Source organism: Sander lucioperca, chromosome 4 (assembly GCF_008315115.2).
Source record: "Sander lucioperca isolate FBNREF2018 chromosome 4, SLUC_FBN_1.2, whole genome shotgun sequence".
NCBI lineage: Eukaryota > Metazoa > Chordata > Actinopteri > Perciformes > Percidae > Sander > Sander lucioperca.
The window spans coordinates 11,964,153-11,986,477 of record NC_050176.1 but is presented as its reverse complement, the minus strand read 5'-3'; the positions used below and the strand labels follow the sequence as shown (position 1 = coordinate 11,986,477).

The 22,325-nt window shown below is 40.8% G+C and overlaps 1 protein-coding gene across 1 annotated transcript; it reads left to right on the top strand.

Annotated features, from left to right (window-relative positions):
• The first annotated feature begins 521 nt into the window (after positions 1–521).
• Positions 522–17,011, top strand: LOC116042821 (solute carrier family 25 member 10). Its single transcript, XM_036000424.1, has 11 exons — positions 522–1,079; positions 6,414–6,533; positions 9,474–9,588; positions 9,723–9,771; positions 9,867–9,908; positions 10,000–10,043; positions 10,126–10,196; positions 14,032–14,124; positions 14,223–14,300; positions 14,425–14,481; positions 15,088–17,011. The coding sequence occupies exons 1-11, from the start codon at positions 990–992 to the stop codon at positions 15,187–15,189; spliced, it is 861 nt and encodes a 286-aa protein (XP_035856317.1). The 5' UTR covers positions 522–989; the 3' UTR covers positions 15,190–17,011.
• Positions 17,012–22,325: the final 5,314 nt, after the last annotated feature.

Here is a 22,325-nt window from a genome sequence, read left to right as displayed (position 1 = left end):
AAAATAAAATAGGCCCATGTTCAAACCTCTGTTTTAGGCTATTATCAATAACTTGTTTTTGATTTTATTAAATTTCTTTAAATAACCTGAAATGAGTATGCAAGGCCCTTTATTTTATTTTTTTTCGTGTTAAATTTCTTCTTTAATCTTTCAAATGACCCAGTTTCTTGATGAAATATAAAACAAACTTGGTGTCCCATATTTGTTAACTGAAGCTGTAGACTTGATTATCTTCAATCATTTATATTAGCTTCTGATTGTTTTAGGGTTCACAAATTAATTAGTTTTAAGTCCGGCATGTAACAACCCAGAGTGTCTAAAAGCCTTGTATACGATGTTACATACGTCGACACAAAGTAACAGTGAAGTTTATTTCTAGAGCACATTTAACAAATAATCTCGATTGACTGAAGTTCCTGCATGTTTGAGAAAGTAGCCCACTCTATAATCCTGTTAAAGAGACAGGAGTGTATATTGTCACTCTCTACAGCTGCAGGAAGGATGCGTATCACTTTAAAACCCGCATGACAGTTTGTCGAGGTGAAAGTGGGCTGTGTGTGAGTTTGTGCTGTTCGGGGCTTTCGACCTTAGATCTCGAAGCCCGGGGCGGATAGGCAGCTCCGCCATTCACAGAGGCAATTGGCTGCGATCTTCTCCGCTACTCTCTGCGTGGCCCAAACACAGCAGACAGCGCGCGCGCACACACACACACACACACACACACACACACACACACACACACGCACGTTATGTGGCGTGAGTGTGCGCGATGCTGCAGGAGCCCAAAGTCCCTCGGTCCGTGGCGCAGTCTCTTATCGGAATGTTTGAAGATTAACGAGGTTATCCGCGTCCTGTAGACCACAAGCTACTGCCAGCTGTACCGTGCAGGCCAGGAAGCGGACAGAGCAGGCGCGCAGCGAGTCGAAGGCGGACTGGGAGGAAGGAAGTCACCGCTGTAGCTGCATCGGACAACGACAGAGAACGGAACCATGACGGAGAAACGGATGTCGCGGTGGTATTTCGGTGGGCTGGCGTCTTGCGGAGCAGCATGCTGCACACATCCGCTGGATCTGCTCAAGGTGAGCTGAAGGGAACAGGCAGTGTGTGTGTGTGTGTGTAACCCTCCGCTAGTGTGTAATTTAGGAGAGCAGGCCCGGAGCCCTACAGCTGTTTCCAGCAGTAGTCCTACAAGACAGGCTACATTACAGTTATTTATCTTCTGGCCATTCATCACATTACTGTATTAGATTTCCCTGTGTGCGTGCAGTAGCTGCATTGAGCTTTTAGTGGGCATGCCATGCTCTGAGGTATCACATGTCTTCTATGGCATCAATGTAAGTAATGTCTATCAGGATGTGTAAGGCTGTTCAAATATCTAGGGCACAGGTTAGGACAAGTCCAAGCTGGTTAGCCTAACTATTAACTGCTTGGGATGTAGGACAAATAATATAAAGTCATTGTTGGATTAATTTTAAAGTACACAGAATGGCCCAATGAAGCCTTAGTTTTACAATGAGTAGTCATGTTTTGTTGAGGTAAATAGATGGTAATTGTTAGATCACACTGACCAGAGGGAATACGTGTTTTACCCTTCATAAGAAAACTGTCATATGTGTTTGTGTGTCAGTGGGATCATACATGTTCACTCTTGTTAATCTTTGCCTCACTGTGCTGCACAGAGGAGTTAATTAGTAGACTACATCTCTAACTAATGCCAAAATACTTCGCTTTACTTGCACCTCTCTTTCTCTTTCTGTTGCATTGACAGCAGCACATGATCCTAATAACACAAACTGCTCCTCAGGCAGTCATGTGATGTGTAATTATGTGGACAAGGTCGGAATCATTACAGTAAAACTGTCCTCTGGTGATTTAGTTGCTTTGATGCTCATAAAGTCCTTTTGTAAAGTAATTCTTTTCCATTTACTGCATACATCATTTTGTCTACACATATAATTGTAAAGCACAATTAACATAAGTGTGTTTCTTTCTATATTGTTATTATCCAGAGGAAAGAGGCCAGCATCATGGCTGTTAAAAATATTACCCCCCCCTCCCCCACACACTTGATTTGGAAAGTAAATTCTCAACTTCAATGTTTTTCCTCCTTTTGTTTTTCCAGGAAATAATAAAAGTGGGTTTACAAACAAAAACCTAATGACCCAAAAATGAGTTTAATCCACAGGTTGAATGTTGACTGAGCAAACTCTTTATTGTGACAAAGCCTTTAAGATGACTAGAAATCCAGATTGAGTGCACGTGAGCTGGGTCAAACAGTCTGACTTTAAAATGAGGTCGAGACTCATTTCACTCATTCATTTTCATTTATCTACAAAACCACAAAACTTGATAGTCCCCTCCAGTACTTGGTGGATTCCCTGGAGTTTTGACAAAATCTATTAAAAGATAAAAAAGTAAAATCCTTTTAAGGACAAGAACAACCTGTCTGAGCAGTAAGCATTTTCCATTGTGAACTTTTCATAAATATTACTGTTCTGAAGTTGTCTGTGGACATTCTCATAATCTGATTTATACCGTACATGACAATAACAAATGCAAACCCACTGTCAGCATCTTAAATGACAGTGGAGTGGACCTACTGTTTAACATTCATTGGATCTTGTTTCCAGTGAGTGGGGATTTTGGTTTATGGTTTCCATCCTTCGGTGGGATGAAAAGGTTTTATCTGCAACACTGAGGATTTTCTTTAAATCTAAGAAAATTTGAGAAAATTGATTTATAGAAAATGGTGAAATTAAGACAAGCAGCTTATATAAGGAGAGTCTCTTTTCTATAATTTCCAAATGTATTTATGGGTGTTTATTCCTGATGGTCATCAGAGATAATGATATCCTCAGAAAGTCTAAGTCACACTAAGAATATGTTCATCATGTCCATGTTCAGATTTTGATGCAATTCGAAGCAGGAAGGTTTTTAAGGTACCTTAAAGGTGGACTATGCGATTTTAATCCAATACACTTTTTGTCAAATTCAACGAATATCTCCTCATGGTCTGTTAGCTGTCCATTCTCTTTGTGGCTGAAAAAAAAAACTGGTGTTCAGCCTAACGCAAGTAGTGCACTGGAACTGACTGCCAAGCTAACTTATGCCACAGCCGGCCAAATTGAGATAAGGAAGTAACTTTGCTAAAAGGCTTAACAAAGTTAGCTTATTTCACCAGTAGTATCTTGTGTTACCTGTGTTTGTGTAAAAATAAGAGGCTGCTGCGGCCCGCCGTATGGGTTGAGCAGAGGCTGCACAGTTTGACCAGCAGGCAGCAGCAGCCTCTTATTTCAATACAAACACAGGCTAATCAGAAAGCACTAACGGTCACAACCATGTCTAGGATTTTCAGAAATATAGGGGGATCAGTGAGCGGTCCCTCCCCAAATGGCATAGCCCTGGTCGGCCTATGACGTAAAGCCATCGAACACCGCTTTTTTTCTTCGTCACGTTGGGAAGTCTATCGGTAATGTTAACAGACAGTGTGTGAGTCTAATGATGGAAAGCCAAAAAAAAAAAAAGGGAAAGGTGGCGCTGAGATGGTCAGACTCAAAAGGAAAAAAAGGGATTGTGTTGCTCTGCTGTGTGTTGTTCATTCATTCACCATCTGAACATTCATTCCCCCAGTCTGATTCCCCTGAGAGCTACCATTGTAGCATGAAATGAATCTATGAGCAAACAGTCCATATTTATGATGATCAAGACAAAGATCTTTCCTCACTCATGAAGAACATTTAAAAAAGTTTTACCCTCATTGTGTAAAAAACACACACGGAAACTTACAAAGCTTAAAAAGTGGATAGCTTCATAATGATGTACCCTTAGCACATTCCCGTTAAAGCTAACAGCAGGGCAATATACATTTAGAAGGATGTAGTATAGAGAAGAGAATAAGTGAATGTATCAGCAGGGAAATGGGGCCTAACCAAACACACATCACATGTTCCTTGTTTGTGTAAGCCCAGTCATCCATTACACTACCAGATAGGCTGCTCTATTGTTGTCCTCAACAGGATCTTTCTGACCTCACCTAAAAAAACTATCTTGTAGCCAGACACTTCTCAATCAACTCATCTGGGTGTAATATTTCTCCACGATGTGTGTGCGCGATTGTTACACATTAGCTTGCTGATGGCTTTACATGCTTGCACTACTTACTTTGTGGTTCCCTTTATCAGAGCTTTAGAGAAAATACCAAAGCACTCAATACGTCTGGATTAAATTCCCTGATGTTATTGTGCAACGTGCTTACATGGGTTTCTGCTTCCTAATTCATATCCTCTAAATCTTTTAATCTGGAAATCACCGTGCCTAATGCTTGAAAAGTGCTATATAAATACAATTATTTTTATTATTTTCCCCCGAGGATGAATCCCACTGACTCAAGGTTTTCAGTCCATCCAGGTCAATATTTCAACACCTGCAAAACTAATGACATTCCCATCAACATTGAGTACTTTGTGTTTAGTAGTATTAAGCAATTGTAGGTAATTACATGGCAGAACCTGTGGAAAAACACTAAAATTCCCCAAAACTACTGTATCTGAGAACTATCTTTGCCCAAATAACATACATTCCGGCTATTCTATGTGATCTTCCTTTCATAACTAATATGAGAACTAATGTAATATTGTATCACTTCCATTCACTGGGAACTGAGGTTTAAGCTACAGTAAGTTTGACACTGAAATGTTTGTATGTTCAAAATTATGAAAAGGTAATTGTTACACATATTTAATGACCTATGACTCGCAGTACAAAGTGAGGGTAATGTGCGTGCGTGCGTGTGTGTGCGTGACTAAGCTCAGGGGGGCTATTGCACAAAACCAGGATAAGGGATTAAGCCAGGATATTCCAGTTATCCTGGACGAATTTAGCCTTGACTTGGTTGCTCGATGGTGTTTTAAGCCCCCAACGTCTCCTTCCAGGCAGCGCTGTGACTGTTGACTTCAAGGCACCTAACCATAACCTTTAACCCTAACCATTGCCTAATCCTAGTGCCTTCCAGGCAGCGCTGCCTGGAAGGAGACGTTGGGGGCTTAAAACACTGATAAACGACTTGGTTGCACAAAAGCAGGGGCACTTAAGTTACCAAGGAGATTTATTCTGTGCAGCTAGCCTGCTCTGGACCAGGATAACAGTCAGGATTTATTTAATCCTGGAGCCTTTTCTAAATAATAATAATAATAATAATAATAATAATAATAATAATAACACATTTTATTTAAAGGCGCCTTTCTCGGCAGTCAAGGACACCGTACAGGGATACATAAGACCTTTAAAAACAGCAAAAAATAAGAATACAACAACAACAGAACGGTGCAGAGCAATTGACATTAAGTGGAATAGGCAGTTTTAAACAGATGTGTTTTGAGTTGCAATTTGAAATGTGGGAATGAATCGATGTTTCTAAGTTGGGGTAGTAATGAATTCCAGAGACGGGGAGCAGAGCGGCTGAATGCTCTGCTCCCCATGGTGGTGAGACGGGCGGAGGGGACAGACGTGTATGGAGGAAGAGGATCTGAGGGAGCGGGAGGGAGTGGGACGCTGGAGGAGATCAGACAAATATGGGGGGGACTGCGAGGTTTTCTGTTCACTCAGCAGTGCTTTTACCTTATTAGCCTCAATTAAAATACAACAGGTACATATTGCTTTTCAGTTAAGCACTGTTATTTTAACATTGTGACCATTATTTTAAGAATTATACATGTGACAGTCATTGCTACTGTTATATTGCTGTATGAAGACTGCTGTTTACATATTTCTGTTTGTATTCTTTAACAAAGGATCGTGTATATGTGCATTTTATCTGCCATAGCACACAATGTGTGTTCTCTCCAGTAAACTGGGACTATAATTTGGGAGGATTGTACAATTATAAAAACCTATCCTTATTGTACAATCTTCCCTAATTATAGTCTTGAGTTCACTGGACCAGTAACTATATAGTTGAGACTACAGTACATTCATGAAACAACAGGGAGAGGACACCTCAATGGTTTTTGACCTTTTATTTTGCTGGGGGGAAATAACTGATGAATACTCTGTTACAGTCATGCATGGTGTGCATTGAGTTTAATTATAGTATCTATAATTGCAGCATTCACATACACATCAATAAATACTGCAGCAGCATCAAATGGTCTCCATTATTAGATTTGAACCTTTAAAACAAAAACCTTTTGTCCCCAAGTGCACTCTCTACCAATCTGCACCTAGGTCTCTGAGGCTATAAGTAAACACAACAACAGTATTAAAGAGGTGACACATGTAGCTGTTTACACATTTAGTTGCCCAAATCTGTGAACTGCTGTCTAAGGTATAACACCACAAGAAATGTGTCTGTGTTCTGTCACATTTTTTCTATTATTATGTCATGACAATGACATAATACATGACTGTCTTTCCAGGTACACCTGCAGACACAGCAGGAGGTGAAGAAGAGGATGATGGGGATGGCCGTTCATGTGGTGAAGAACGATGGTGTGCTGGCTCTTTACAATGGCCTCTCTGCCTCCCTTTGCAGACAGGTATGTGTGCATGCCTAAAACTGTTCCTGAGCCTGTGTATGCTAATGTTTTCAATAGTTTGTCATTTCTATTTTTTGTTGTTTAAATCTGTATCTAAGTCACACTGAGGGTGGAAACCTCTTTTGCAAGGGAGACCTTGCCAAGATGATAGCAATAAAAAGTTGCAGACATAACGATAGGAAATTGGACAACAGATAAAACTACTGAAACAGACAGTAATACTAAGATAAGGCTAAAGGTAAGCTAAGAACAAATGTAGTTAAGACAGAGTTTACAATAATCTTGAATTCTACCAGAGATCTCTGACAAGAATTTGTAGTTTGGAGGGTTTCATAAGCACTTTAAGAAACAGCGTTTCCCATTTCTTTTTAGTTTGAACTCAGTTATAGTTATCCCATCTTTTTTTAAATAATCTTTATTTATAAAGCACTTTTTATTACTGCAATGAGACAAATAAAATCAGACAATTCAAAATAATACTAAATTAAAAGAAAAGTTTTGAGAAGTGATTTAACTTATTTCACCACTTTGCTTTCTTCAGTGTACATGACTTCCTAAAAAAGGAATGCATTTGTCTTAGTTGTTTCTCAACCTAAAAGGAAGTTTGAGTAAAACATAATGTGTTCACAAATCTTTAGTTTCTGGTGAGAAAAAGAGAGAGTTTGACAGAGCACATTTGCTCTAAAACGTGTGGTAATACTGACCATGTGACGTCACCATTGGCTCACACCAAAATGTTGGTTTGTGGCTGCAGGATACTATAAATAGGTCAATGGGTTAGTTTTTATAAAGCATCGGAGGGTAGCAGTGTGTTCATCAGGGCTGTTAATGTTGCAGGAGATTCAATATGATTTCAGGGAGAAAGAAAAGATGAAAGACAGCCACTGGATGATGAAGTAGAGTAGGATAAGATTTATCCTGTAAACGATGCATCCTGTTTAGTTTCTGGCCAAAGGATTTTTTTATATTGGTTATGTTTGTGTTGGGAACTGGAGGGTCCCTGGTTCAAGTCCCCATACGGACCGAAATACGGAGTGTGGACTGGTAGCTGAAGAGGTGCCAGTTCACCTCCTGGGCACTGCCAAGGTGTTCCCGTCTCCCTTCTTTCATTTCTATCTAAAACTCTTGAGTGTGCCATTTATAATCAACTCTCTACCTATCTCCACCAGAACAACCTTCTTGATCCCCACCAGTCTGGCTTCAAGGCTGGTCACTCAACAGAAACTGCCCTCCTTGCTGTCACTGAGCAGCTTCACATCGCTAGAACAACCTCTCTCTCTTCCATCATCATCCTTCTGGATCTTTCTGCTGCCTTTGACACAGTGAACCACCAGATCCTCATTTCGACACTCCGAAATCTGGGTGTCTCAGGCTCTGCGCTCTCATTGCTCACATCTTACCTGGCAGACCGAACCTACCGGGTAACCTGGAGAGGGTCTAGCTCAGAACCTTGCCCACTCAAAACTGGGGTTTCTCAGGGATCAGTCCTGGGTCCCCTCCTCTTCTCTCTGTACACCAACTCTCTCGGGTCTGTCATTCAGTCGCACGGCTTTTCTTATCACAGCTACGCAGATGACACCCAACTAATTCTCTCCTTTCCTGAGTCTGAATCTCAAGTAGCAGCATGTATCTCAGCCTGTCTGACTGACATTTCTTCTTGGATGTCTACACACCATCTGAAACTCAACCTCGACAAGACTGAGCTCCTTTTCCTTCCAGGGAAGGGCTCTCCTACCCAAGACCTGACTATAACAATTGACAACTCTATAGTAGTCCCCACCAAGACTGCTAGAAACCTGGGTGTAACACTTGACGACCAACTCTCCTTCACTGCTAACATTGCTGCAACCACCCGATCGTGTAGATACACGCTGCATAACATCAGAAGGATACGTCCCCTTCTAACGCAGAAGGCGGCTCAGGTTCTGGTTCAGGCTCTAGTCATCTCACGTCTAGACTACTGCAACTCCCTCCTGATTGGTCTGCCTGCATGTGCCATCCGACCCCTGCAGCTCATTCAGAACGCAGCAGCTCGGCTTGTCTTCAACCTCCCCAAGTTCTCTCACACTACACCGCTCCTCTGCTCTCTTCACTGGTTACCAATTGCGGCCCGCATCCGCTTCAAGACACTAGTACTTACATACAAGGCCACGAACGGATCAGCACCCGCTTACATCCAGGACATGGTCAAACCATATACCCCAACCCGCCCACTTCATTCTGCATCAGCCAACCTGCTTGCTGCTCCCTCACAGCGAGGGAGAACTAATCACTCAACGAAATCCCAACTGTTCACTGTCCTGGCTCCCAAATGGTGGAACGAGTTCCCCATCGATATCAGGATGGCCGAAAGCCTACACATCTTCCGCCGAAGGCTAAAAACACATCTCTTCCGACTACACCTCAGATAAAAAAAAAAAAAAAAAAAATTCTTGAACCTGCACTTTCATATGTCTCTTTGTAGCTTCGCTTATTTAAAGCTAATGTACTTGCACTTACTACTTGTTGTCTGGAGTTTGAACCTTCACAGTTGAAAGCACTTAATTGTAAGTCGCTTTGGATAAAAGCGTCAGCTAAATGACATGTAATGTAATGTAATGTGTTCTTGAGCAAGGCAATGAACCCCCGACTGCTCGGGGGACCTTTCCAGCACTCGCAGCCGCCTCACTCTGACATCTCTCCATTTGTCTGAGAGTCCACACATCTGAGCATGTGTGTGTATCTCAGGCCTGTGTGTAGTGTGTTATAGAGTGTAAACTTGTAATTTCCCAACTGGGAATCAATCAATAAAAAGTATAAATTAATTGCCAAAGTCTCCTCCTAGTGGTTGAAAAAAGAAAATGTTAAATAGTGAGGAGAGTATAGGGTACTCATTCTTTTTTCCTCTCCTCTCCTCTCCCCTCCCCTCCTTTCCTCTCCTCTCCTCTCATCTCCTCTCAGATGTCCTATTCCCTCACCAGATTTGCCATATATGAGACAGTAAGGGACATGATGGGCAGCACAAGCCAGGGCCCCATGCCCTTTTACCAGAAGGTCCTGCTGGGAGCCTTTGGAGGTGGGAACACACACACACACACACACACACACACACACACACACACACACACACACACATATACACATATTCGGCTTCTTCTCTCTCAATGCACACACAGACACCCATACAGGATTGTGTTTCTCTGCCAACAGGTTTCACAGGTGGGTTTGTTGGCACGCCGGCAGACATGGTGAATGTCAGGTAACATGCATTGACAATTTGAACTCTCAATAATATGCACACAATTCAAATGATTTCAAACAAGCAAACCAATTTGTACTTGTTTTTGCTTCTAGGATGCAGAATGACATGAAACTACCTCCAGAACTGAGGAGAAAGTGAGTGTTGTTACTTCTGTTGCTAAAAATGTTCAGTTTATTTAGTTTATTTTATTGTATTGAAATTGAACCCTTTTCCCCCCCCTTTCAGCTACAAACATGCCATTGATGGGCTCTTCAGAGTCTTCAGAGAAGGTCAATCCAAAGCAATATAGTGTATGTAACTAAATGTAAAGCACACAGTGACATCATGTCTGACCTTTGTCCCGTCTCACAGAGGGTGTGAGGAGACTGTTCTCAGGAGCTACCATGGCGTCCAGCAGAGGAGCGATGGTCACTGTGGGACAGGCAAGTACCAGATATACAATGCGTAACTTTAAAATGTCCTTTTAAATGCCCGCAGGTATTCAAGAGACTCCAGGGATCATCAGGCCAGTGGGGGGCAATGCTTGTTACTTTATATTTGTATTGTGCTTTATTCTATCTAGGCTAACACAATCACAATTTAGATAGTTTCCTCTCTCCAGGCCATCTGTAAGTTCTTTTTAATAAGATAATAGAATGAAATTGAGTTAGAAGGTACATTAATTTATCAATGCTGAATCAATCTCCTAAATGAATATGCTGCTTGTTCACATGGTTCTATTTAAACAATGCATTATGCATTAATCTATATAACCTCCGCCTCACTTAACTTTGTAAAGTCTGTGTTGGCAAGCATATCGGGAGGAAATTTACTTCAGACTGTAGCATTAATACAACTGCTCACATCCAATTAGTTCACAAATGTCAAAGATTTTTTATCTGTAGACCACACAATAAGGTACAGTATAGAATACATTGTATTGTAGCACAACGCTGGGCATGCTCTGGATATACTATAAGTAGATTGTTGAAGCCTGCTTGCACACTAAACATAACTTTGAAGAGTCTCCCATGATTTTACAGTTACAATACAAGTGCAACACAGCCATTAGTCTTTTCTTCTTCAGTATGTTCATCACTAGACCTTTAAAGGTCCAATATGTAATATAATTACTGTAATAAATCCAAAAATGACCACAATTTGTCATCAGATATTAAGGAAACATGCTAAGTTGAAATTCTATCTTTTCTGACAACAATGCTAATGCCAGTATTTTCTCCTTTTGAAATTTCCATTCCGTGACGGAATTTCTGTTTGTGTTTTGGCCTGTGTGTGCCAGTCAAACTGCCCAGTTTGACAGCCAGGCCGGATTGCCAGATATACCTGTAAACACGTAAACCCAGCGCGCTACAGCTGTAACGTTAGTACAGCCATGAAAGCAGCAAACAAACTAACAGGATCAACGGAGATAGATTCTACCCGACCTAAAAAAAAACCAGTATGTTTCTAACAGTTGCGTGACCAGAGACGTAACAAACCCCGGGTAAATATTGGAGATGTATTTGAAAGATGGAGACAGCTTAGCGCCCAAAAGGACGCCAAGTTGGCTAATTTCAATAACAGGTAAGCATTAGCTTCAGGCTAATTTATCACGTTACAAGGGGTGGGCATTTTATGTCATTTCAACATTCGTGTAGCTACTCACATTGAATTATATAGCTAGCGTACCCGAGTTGGTTACTCGCAAAAACAATTGAGACACAGCCAGTAAAGTGATCCCGACTGGTCCTGGCTAACGCCGCCATGCTAACCCTGCTAACTGCTAACGTTACCGGAGGACCAGTCAGGCGGGCCACGGCTGTTTACAACGTGTAGCCTGTTCAGCGGCCGTAGCCGACAACGGTGAGTTATTTGAAGCCAAGAGAGAGGGGCTGTAAATCGGAAGCGATTGTTGCCGTAATTCTAAGCCAATAAAGTGTGTTCCGTCGGGTGGAGAGAATGGCATGGTAGTGTTATTTTTAGCGGTTCCTACCGTAATTCTAAGCTGAGGAAGTGTGTCTGTCTGGCGTGTGGAGAGGACGGTGAGGTTGTTGTGTTTTTAGCTGTTCCTGCTTTAATTCTAAGCCGAAAAAGTGTGTCTGTCAGTTGGGTACAGAGCTCCGTGTAAGCACAGGCTTTTATGACTGTCAATATAGCCCGCATCTAACGTTAGCTACTCCGCTGTGCTGTGAAGTAATGGCTGGCTATGTGAGACAAGCGTCTAGCAACATTGTTGTGGATGTTGCGGTCTCAGCCTGGCAACCTCCGTGAACTTCGAGTCTGGGGAGGAGGGGGCGGGGGAGACGACTCTCCAGTATTTTGAATTTGTACTGCAGTAACTATTTTAAACACTAGCTGTCAGTATTACATATTGCACCTTTAAGATACATGACTGTACACTAGGGCTGTCCCAAACGATTTTTAAAAAAATATTTTTTTTAGATTAATCTAACGATTAATTTTTCAATTAGCAATTATTTTCCCATTGCTCAATTATTAACAATTTACACAAAACAAATTTCAATAAGGTTCAAATCTCTATTTATTAAAACTTTTTTGAAAAATGAATTTGTAGTGCAACCTGAAGCCAGATGTAGGCTATCAATCCAACAACAAAATAAAGTCACTTTCAGGAGGAATACAAAAATAAAAACTTAAAGTAAACAGAGCAAGTGCAAAAAGAGTAGCCTGTATTTGCTTTTTTTAACAGTATTAGGTAAAATAATGAATAAGCTCTTGTTTAACATCCAAACTCTTCTCCCTTTAATCTTGCAGTAAAAAAGTGCAATTTTAGCAACATATCAAATAAATGTAACATAAAGCATGTAGCAGAATGTCTAATATAACAGTCTGTAATAGATTGGGTCACTCATGATGATGGTAAACCGAATCAACGGACTAACATACCGTTGGGCTACTACTGGGAACACATTCCGTGTCACTATGTTGATAATTGCACATGCTTGGGAGTAAAGCTTAGATCGGGCACAAAAAATCAAGCCTACCCGAGCCTGTGCACGTTGTGTCCGAGCCCGGCCCGACACATTAACTGGAATTATGAGCCCGAGCCCGATTTTAACCTGACAATTTTTTTAATACATGGGCTGTTATAACTGACGTTATAAATGACTCGTGAGATATCTGAAACAATCTGGCCTGGTTGCGCATTTATCGAAGACAGTGCTACAGATGGGGGAGACATGGTTTACAGTAGCACAGTTTACCTCACAGTCATGTCAGTGCAGGACATATACCCAGAGCTACGGGAGAAGCTGGAGAGGCATAGCTTTCTCCCCACCCAATTAGGCTAATAAAGTAATGATTAAAAAAACACAAATACTTGATCAAGGGCCCGGCCTGGCCCGGGGATAGTGGCAGGAAATATCGTCCCGACCCGGGCCGTGGGTCAAGTTCGGGCGCAGGCAGATAATCTAAACTCTACTTGGGAGCAGAGCAAAAAGGTGAGCAGAACTTACGGTGTTTTGCTGCTGTTATCCTGACTCAGTGATGCATTTTACAAAGTCTACAGACTACCACATTGTTGTTGGCATTAAGAGTAAAATACTCCCACACTTTAGAAGACCGTGTGCGATCCTTTTTCTCATTGTGTTGTTGAACTCGCGAGGAATCCATACTTGCGCTGTTGCTGGAGGCAGCTTTTTTTTTTTTTCTACGCGTGACGCATCATTTTCCAAATGACATTACTGTCAAATGTCGCTTGATTGATCCATTTGTTATCAGTGTTTCTTCTTCAGATGCCAGAACATGCGGCTTTGTAGTTGCCGACAAAATATTTCTGACCTGCGCGTGCACTTAATACCCAAGATCCCGGGTAGTAATTTTCAATAAGTTTCATTTAAAATTGACTGCTCGATATTCGGGGTATTTTTTGATTGATCGATTTATTTGTGAGCCATATAAAGGCCAACCCACTTAATTTATTAAAAATGCCATCATTCCAGACAGTGACCCCAATATGCACAGGGCTTTGGTGGCTTTCAAAAGTCATGAGTGAAGGTGAAGGAGTAAAGGATTGTGGGTTTTTGAGTCTTTGTTAATTATTATGTCATAGGGGTGCCACAAAGTGAGGTAAATTATTCAGTCTGAGAGCTGACCCCATGTGTAATACGAGGCCATCTGTTGGCTTTATTTTCTGTGGCTCATTAGACACAGGTATGTGGAAAATGCGCTGTATTGAGAATGGAGCTTCAGCACAGATTAGATTGGTCATTAAAATAACACAAATTTTTCTCTCCTTATCTTTTCCTACCTTTTTAGTTGGCGTGTTATGACCAGGCCAAGCAGCTCGTGCTGGGAACAGGCATCATGGGAGATAACATACTCACACACTTTCTTTCCAGCTTCATCGCTGTAAGTATCAGGTTTTATTTCTGTGCCCTGGAAGCCCGATTGAGACGGTGTGAATATTATAGGACTCTTTAGTGAACTGATGATGTGTTCCTCTGCAGGGAGGCTGTGCTACAGTATTGTGCCAACCTCTGGATGTACTAAAGACGAGGCTGATGAGCTCAAAGGGAGAGTACACAGTGAGTGGATCCCCCCCAGCCCTCTTCATTGTCTCCTCTAATCCTTTTATTCCTCTGTCCATTCTGTTGACCATCGTCTTCAGCCCTCAGTATTCATTCTAATCCAGGGTGTCTCTCTCTTTAGGGGGTGACGCATTGCTTACGAGAAACTGCCAAGCTTGGTCCGCTGGCATTTTACAAGGTAAAAAAAACAGTCTTACACACTATACATTAACAGCACTGTGGTTATTTAGTGCCAGTGTTAATCAGAGATATCTACAAGCATGGACACTTCTCTTCTTTGCTATACAGCAGCCAGTTAGCTGTAGCACTTTGTGCAGTTTTTAAACTTAGCTGCAATGGTCAGGTTTGGATGTTTGTGATGCTAATTGATGTGGTCTTTTTTTCTCCAACACCACTGCTAACAAAACACAGTCAAGCAAAGCTGCAAATGTCTTTACATTGTCCTATAATGCTCCGCCAGCTCAGCTGTTAATCCAAAACATATTCAGACCTGCCCAGTCAGAGGCATGAAGGAGGAGCATTTCTGATGTAGCTCCAAATAACTTTATTCTTCCTTTTAAACAATGAAAACGTATTAACAGTAAATCTGTCAAATCACTTCAAAAAGATATTTGACAACATTGTACTTGACATTAAAAGCTCACTGGCAGTCCACCTTAATGACGAAGTACCTGTTTTATACAAAAGTACTTATCAGGCACAATGGCTTTAAATTTACAGATGTAATGGTAGAAAACTACAAACCGTAATGTAACGTAGATTTTTTTGGGTTTTTTTGTTGCAGGGTCTGGTCCCCGCAGGGATCCGCTTGATTCCTCACACAGTGCTCACCTTCATCTTCCTAGAGCAGCTCAAGAAAAACTTCGGCATCCGCATCATCTCTTGAGCATGATGTGTGACCAGGCGCTCTTCAAGACCCCCCCCCCCCAACACAGCCACACCACACCCTAGCATCACTCTACTCCTGGCATTTACAAGAAAAGAAGGAGAGAAAGGGACTTGTGTAGTTTATTTTGGGCTTCTGTATGTTTTCCTTTTACTTCAGCTCTACCTCCATCTCACAGCTAGCAATGACTTTGATTATCATGAGCACCAACTTCCAGAAGGGACAAATACTAAAACTGACGGACAATATCTTCTATCAGCATAGATTAATCAATATGATGGTGCTTCAAATGGGGTTATTAGAATGACATAGAGAGAATTAGCTCTAGCAGATGTTTAATGTAGTTGTTTAGTGTAATTTCAGGCGGGGTTAGTTACGTGACAGAATGAGAAGTACAGAGATTGAGAATTCATCTGTCATGTTCACAGACAGACTAAATGTTGACTTTACCTAATTCCCGATCAGATTTTGTAATTTATCTTTTACTTTCAGCAGTACTTAAGCCCAGTTTACCAGTGTAGTTCGGTGTTTTCAGAGCTCAAACTAATGTGCGACGATTGTGGCCTAAAAAGATGTTTCCTGCAAGATGTGTCATATTAGGCCATGACAGAGTTTATGATCAGGGTCCCAAATTACCACCATCTACTAGCCAAATGCTGGTAAAATATGCAAGTGGCTGGTAGATTTGCTTCACATACACACAGCACATACTGTAGTAATCATTCCCAACAGTGGTGACCAAATGTGATGCAACCTGGATTTAACAGTTCATTTGTTTGCTTTTACTTAACTAAATTAATGTTTTATAACTGGAAATCAACTACTAGTAGGTTAAAATGTTAACTTTGACCTGATTCTCCTTTCCTTCATTCCTCTGTCAAATCTTTAGAGAAGAGGACCAAGCTTGATTGTTTCGTGTTTTTAAGTAAGGAGGGAGTTTGTAGGGATACTGTGAAACAGAGAGAGCAGACTTCCTGATGAAGACACTCTTGGCAGTAGCTCTTTTTAGTTTCCCAGTTCCAGTGAAATTCTGTATGACCACTTGATCTCTTAAAAGTTCTTACTGTTTGAATAGAGCTGCATGTAGAGGACTGCTGTATTGTACAAGTGTACATGTAGCATTTCCATCCGTAATGTTACTGTTTCGTTTAGCTGAATGCATGTCAGACTTTATGACTCAGGATGCTACTCTGTTTAACAAGGCACTTTATTAAAATCCCTGGACTCCTACTGACTAACCTGCTGCGTAAAAACACATGCTGCAAAATATAACATGTTCTACAAGTAAAATGTTTTCAGATGGTACTGGTTCCAATTGAGACCAGTGTGTAATGTTTTGTGTCTCTTCCCAGGTATTGTTTAATAATTTGTTTGGCCTTGATTCAGTGAAATAATGCATTATCTTTGCTGTGCCTGCTCTGTTGACAGATCTCGTCAAGTCATGTTGCCTTACAGTATGTGTCCTCCAGGAGGCAGTATAGTAATGTGTGAATGATATCGATTCCAACAACTTAAAGATCTTCTCTTGGGCATCCTGTGTGGTACTGCGCTTTCATTCAAGGATGTATATTTAAAAAAAGTAGCGCCACAATCTCAGAGCAACCTCAGATGATGACTGTAACCTGCATGTTCTTATGCTCAAGAATCCCTCAATAATGTGAGGTACTGTACACTATCAGCCATAGTAAGTAATGTTAAGCCCAGCTTTATTCATATGCACAGAAATGAAACTGGAGGGACCCACAGTTCCGGGTGTTGTGAATTTGTATTTTGTAGATTACTAACTAATAATTTTGGAATTAAAATACTAATGGGAAATGTGTGTTTTTGTGTTGTTTCATCCTCTATGAACTTTTATTTTACAGTAGTAGTAAATCAGATTGCTGTAAATCGCACCATTTTTTATAATTATAATTGTCGTTTCTCCATAAATCCACGTCATAAAGCAAACAGGGTGATCTTGGTGTTTTCTGCTGCCACAGGCTCGTAGTATGATGCTGGCTGTGACCGAATCAAGCTTCACACTCTGGGATTTGCCCTCATCAGAACAAGGACATGCTTCAATGTTCGCTCTAGGCTGGTCTTTCACACCAGCCCAAAGGCCTTTGGTCAGTTCTTAATTTGAAGAATTACAGCCTCCCAGCATGTGGCAGGACCATCTACAGTTAAGTGGTGATATTCAGCTGTAATGAATGGTGGCAGTGTGACTCTGTTCCTCCACCTAGATGAACATTACTGTTGAATGCTTATTAATACTATCCATCACAGGCAAAGTGTTAATGACTGTGAGCACTCACCTGAACCATCACATGCATGTGTGGGAATTTGTGAGCCGAATATCTCTGTGTGGACTGCTATTTTGCAGTCAAGGCATATGCTGCCTTTGTGTGCAGGGAAAAAGAATCAGGCTGTAGACATATTGTGATACTTTGATTTTAAGGAGGAACCAGCAGCAATTACATTTAACAGGGACCAATCTGTTCCTATAGCTATTTCCCCTTTTAATGCACATGACTTTTTTTCATATTTTTATGAATAATTATGTATATTCAAAAATGCCAACACTAATTTCTTTTCTGACTTGACATCTGCACAATTGGTTGTACTGCTGCTTTATTTATGTATGCAACTACCTGACAGAAATATTTTCTTATGGGATGACAAAATACCATTGTCAGTATCATATCAATTATACCCAAAAAATATATGCTGGAGGTACAATGTTTATATCAAAGAGCACAAATACAGACAAATAGGCTGAGTTCAATATCTGTAAAGAAGGTTAGAAAATAAAACTGAATTTCTTCAAGGTTGTATTATAACTGTGCTTGCAATTTGCACTTGGCAGGGATCAGAAAACAGTTTGCGACATTTTGACTGTTGAGTGTAATTAAGCTGTGTTCATAAAGCGTATTTTAATCTATGATTTCCCCATTTTTATTATACGTGCTCTGCCTAAAGGAACATCACATCTCTAAATGTTTTAATTCCAGTTCACCCTTCACCCAACGAGACAATGAGAATAAAGAGTGAAAAGAAGAGGTAAAAAACATCGACTTCATAAAGTTGTTTTGAGTTTCAAACACAAACATTTGTTCCATTCATGTTGTTAACAGACAAAGCTAAGAAGCAAAATGAATGATCTCCTCAAGGTTTTGACGTCAGCCTGTTTGTGTGAGTGGGTGTAAAAAGGTGAAATCGAGTGCTGGTGAGAGCAGTTGTGAATGTGTTTTTAAAGTTACCCACTACCTTGAGCATAAAATAACACAAGCAAAACTGGAAAAAAACATTGTACCAAATATTTGTATTAAATATTATATTTGTATTATATTAGAAATTAAGCATTAGTTCAAGAAGAGCACTGAAGTCAGGCTTGTATTGGCTGATCGGCATTAGCGGTTTCAAATATAATTTGTCGCTGTTGCACCGAAGGCTTGCTCTTGGAGGAATTTGAGGGCTTTGAACATTTTAGAATGTGGTCTAGACTCTGTAATCTGTAAAATGTCCTCAGATAACATCTGTTATGATTTGACTTCACAACCAATGGCTCATTCCCAGCTGTGTGGACACCAACATTATATCTGCTGACATCATGCTGGCATTGTCATTGTGAGTATTTTATCATGCTGTTTGTCTAGTAGCCTGCAGTATGTTATTGTTGTGCCCCTGTAAAAGGGGAAAATAGCACTAATCACATAGACACGATGTTGCTTCCTTCACATCTAATGTTGTAATGTATTTTTTCAGTAACATCATAATAGCAGATTTACAAGATGTAACAAACCATGTATTTTCTCTATTCACAACACAATAATGTCCCTTTAAGTATCTCACAGGTTTTGCAAGTAACAGTGAAACAGTATTTTCAAAAAACAAAATATATCTTAGCTGCACCTTGCAAAACACTTCTGCTATACATTTATTATTAATCCAGAATCATTTACATCATCATTTATATTCATCTTACTCCAGTTGCACCAACACATGAATTATTTGCTTCTGCACATTCAACAGTGTAATAGTCAACACTATTGTTCTTAAACTGCAGCAATAGCATTCTCGTACAAACAATCTAAAACGAGTGAACACAGGCAACAGCGATGTTACATTAACATTAGTACCATGCTTCACCTAGCTTCACATGGTGCAGTTAGCCTACAGGCTACAGTAGAGCAACACATTTACATTCAATTCTCTAAATCAGGGGTGTCAAACTCATTTTCCCAGAGGGCCACACTGGAAAATAAGAATCCCATCAAGGGCCAGACATGTAGAGATTATTGACGTGTTTATTTAAGAGAAAAAGTCAAATATTTTGACTGTATTATTGCATGTCTCATTACTGTAGTCTTCTCATTTACATTTTGGGCCTCATAAAGCCCCAAAAACGTTCCTCAGCCAGCGACAAATACGTTGAAAAAAGCGGCAAAAAAAGTTGGAAAAAGGCCGAAAAAAACAGCAAAAACATCAGAAAGTGTCAAAAACATCGTAAAAAGGGCCAAAAACTTCAGAAAAAGTGGCAAAACATTGAGTAAAGTGTCAAAACTGTCAAAAACTAGGTGGGCCTAAATTTATTGTGAACCTAAATTGAAATGTGGGCCTGATCAAAACCTGCGAGGGGCCGGATTTGGCCTCCAGGCCTTGAGTTTGACACATGTGCTCTAAATTCACATGCTTGAGTTATCACAGTAGCTAATATTTTACTCCCTTTCTTCCTTACAGAATTAATATTATATATATATATATATATAAATTGATCAAACATACCACAACTTTCATTCTTACCTGTAAAAGGGGGAAATAGCATTAATCACACGGACACGATGTTGCTTCACTCACATCCAATGTCGTAATGGACGAGTGGAAGCCACACATTCCCCTACACAGTCCGAACAAGGCATTAGTAATCGAACACAGATTAGCAACTTAACTAGCGCTTAAAACAGGAAACACATAGAAACTTAAGGAAGCAAAGAAATACTGCAAAATGTAATTTTAAGTGCATTTTTCCCAAAATCTTATAGGTATCTTAGACAGCATTTTAAACACAAATCGTCTTTTTATCCTATTTATCTTTTAAGCCTCTTTTACGTGAAAAGGTCAGAGCAATGGATTACCGATCTACAGATCATAGTGCATTTTAACTCAATAAAAAAATGAATGACCATCTTTTTAACCAAGCAGTGCAATGAATTACAGCATTTTAACCTATACTTTTATGCACATTTTAAGTATCTTTTAACCTATGTATGTATTCCCATTCAATGTATTCAAAATCTCACTGTTAAGGACTCAAATGACCCATCTGATTGGTAGAGTACTAACCCGGAAACGGGGAGCGGAATGAGCGTGACTAGAGCCTCTCAAAATCTGACGAAAATCTTTTAAACTGACCTTTGTTGATCTGAAATGAAGACAGATTCAGCAACTGCATGGCCTATTTCTCGCTTAAAATGTTTTCAGAAACACGTTTCGATGAACTATTTTAGTACAATATGAGATTGTATTCTGAACAAGCCGCGTTCGTCCAATCAGCTGGCGGTTTTCATGTTTGGGCGACAGTACAGATTAGCGCCGCCTGCTGTTATGGAGATGTATTACATCTCGTCGCTTTGGTGTGTTCCGAGGCACTTTTTTGACCAATTTGGGGAGACTGATCAGCCCAACTGCGTTTTCTGCCAACGTTTGGCCGTCGGCTCTGTGTGTCCACACCTTTACACACTCCCCCTCAACACAGATGTCGTCCTCGACATCCCGACTAACAGGTAAGTAATGTTCAAAGCAGTTAAACAGTGGATATAATGTCATCACATCCCCTTTGCCAAAATTCATATACAAGCACGCAGTTTCTTTAAAAGTCCAAGATTTTGTGTAGTGTGTATGTTAGCACTCTGTTTGTCCATCAATGAGTGTATCATGAATGTAATGTCCAACAGTCAATCCATGTGTGTATAATGTGTGTGAACACTCAGTCCAACAGTCCATTTATGAATGTATGAAATATGTGTGTTCATGCCAGTGAGTTCCTCAGTCAGTACCCTGGTACAACCACAGGCTGGTAGTCAAAGCGGTGTACCGGAGTCATCCATGCACTTGTCACTTGCATGGCTCCATAGGGTGCTGGTGGGCACCAGTGCATGGTGTTACTCGAGAATCCAGTACTATAACAACCAGGATTGCCCAGCTGGTTATATGTGAAGACTCTTGGAGGACGTCTCTCTCTTACTGGTCGCTGGTATCCTCCATTTCCACTGTTGTTTTCACTCGGAACAGAGGACTGCGCTACTGGCGTCCTCTCCAGAAGAGTTTCCTCCTGAACGATCGTCTCCTGTTGTTTCACTGTGTCCCTCTGTCAATGTCTCTCCACTGTCTTGCTCCAGCTGGGGAATGTCCTGTTGCTGAGGCTCAGCATCCTGTGAGAGTTGTGTGACTACCCTGTCAGCATCCTCCCTGTCTGTGTTTACATGCAGCTGTATCTCGGGGAGAGGCTGAGCTCTGAGCGGATAGTATCCATAGCCATCATCATCACCATCGCTATCATCCTCGTCCGTTTCTGTGTTTGGTTGCCCCCTGTCCTTGCGAGTCCAAGCTGTGATTTGTCTCTTTGATTTAGCTGGTTTCAATTGAACTTCTAGAGGCAGGTGATCACATGGCAACAGGAGGTTACGATGCAGAATCCTACGTCCTCTTGCCTTGCCTTGGTATTACTTCATACATGGGCATGTCTTTTCCCACCTGACGGAAAACTTTGTGAATGCAATCTTGCCAGTGGTTTCTGAGCTTCCCCGTTCCCCCTCTGGGTGTTATATTCCTGACGAGAACACAGTCACCCTCGTTCAATACTGAACTCCTCACTTTGCTGTCATGATTTCTCTTGCTCCTCTCAGCACATTTTTTTGCATTCGCTGTTGTGATCTCATATGCCTCTTGCATCTGTTCTTTCCACTTTCTCATACTCATTATGATCAGTAGTTCCAGTTTCAGGGGTCAAACCAAACAAGCAAGTTCACAGGTAACCTAGGTGATCTTCCAAAGATGAGGTAGAAGGGTGAAAACCCTGTGACTTCACATCGAGTGCTGTTATATGCATAAATGAGTTTGGGTAACGACTCTCGCCAATCTGACTTTTGCCTCTC

Bases quoted from the DNA above. Each gene is read 5' to 3' on its own strand.
- LOC116042821 (XM_036000424.1), top strand. From the start codon at position 990: ATGACGGAGAAACGGATGTCGCGGTGGTATTTCGGTGGGCTGGCGTCT. The intron at 9,909-9,999 runs GTGAGTGTTGTT...CCCCCCTTTCAG, and splicing joins CCTCCAGAACTGAGGAGAAA to CTACAAACATGCCATTGATG. The intron at 10,044-10,125 runs GTCAATCCAAAG...CCCGTCTCACAG, and splicing joins CTTCAGAGTCTTCAGAGAAG to AGGGTGTGAGGAGACTGTTC.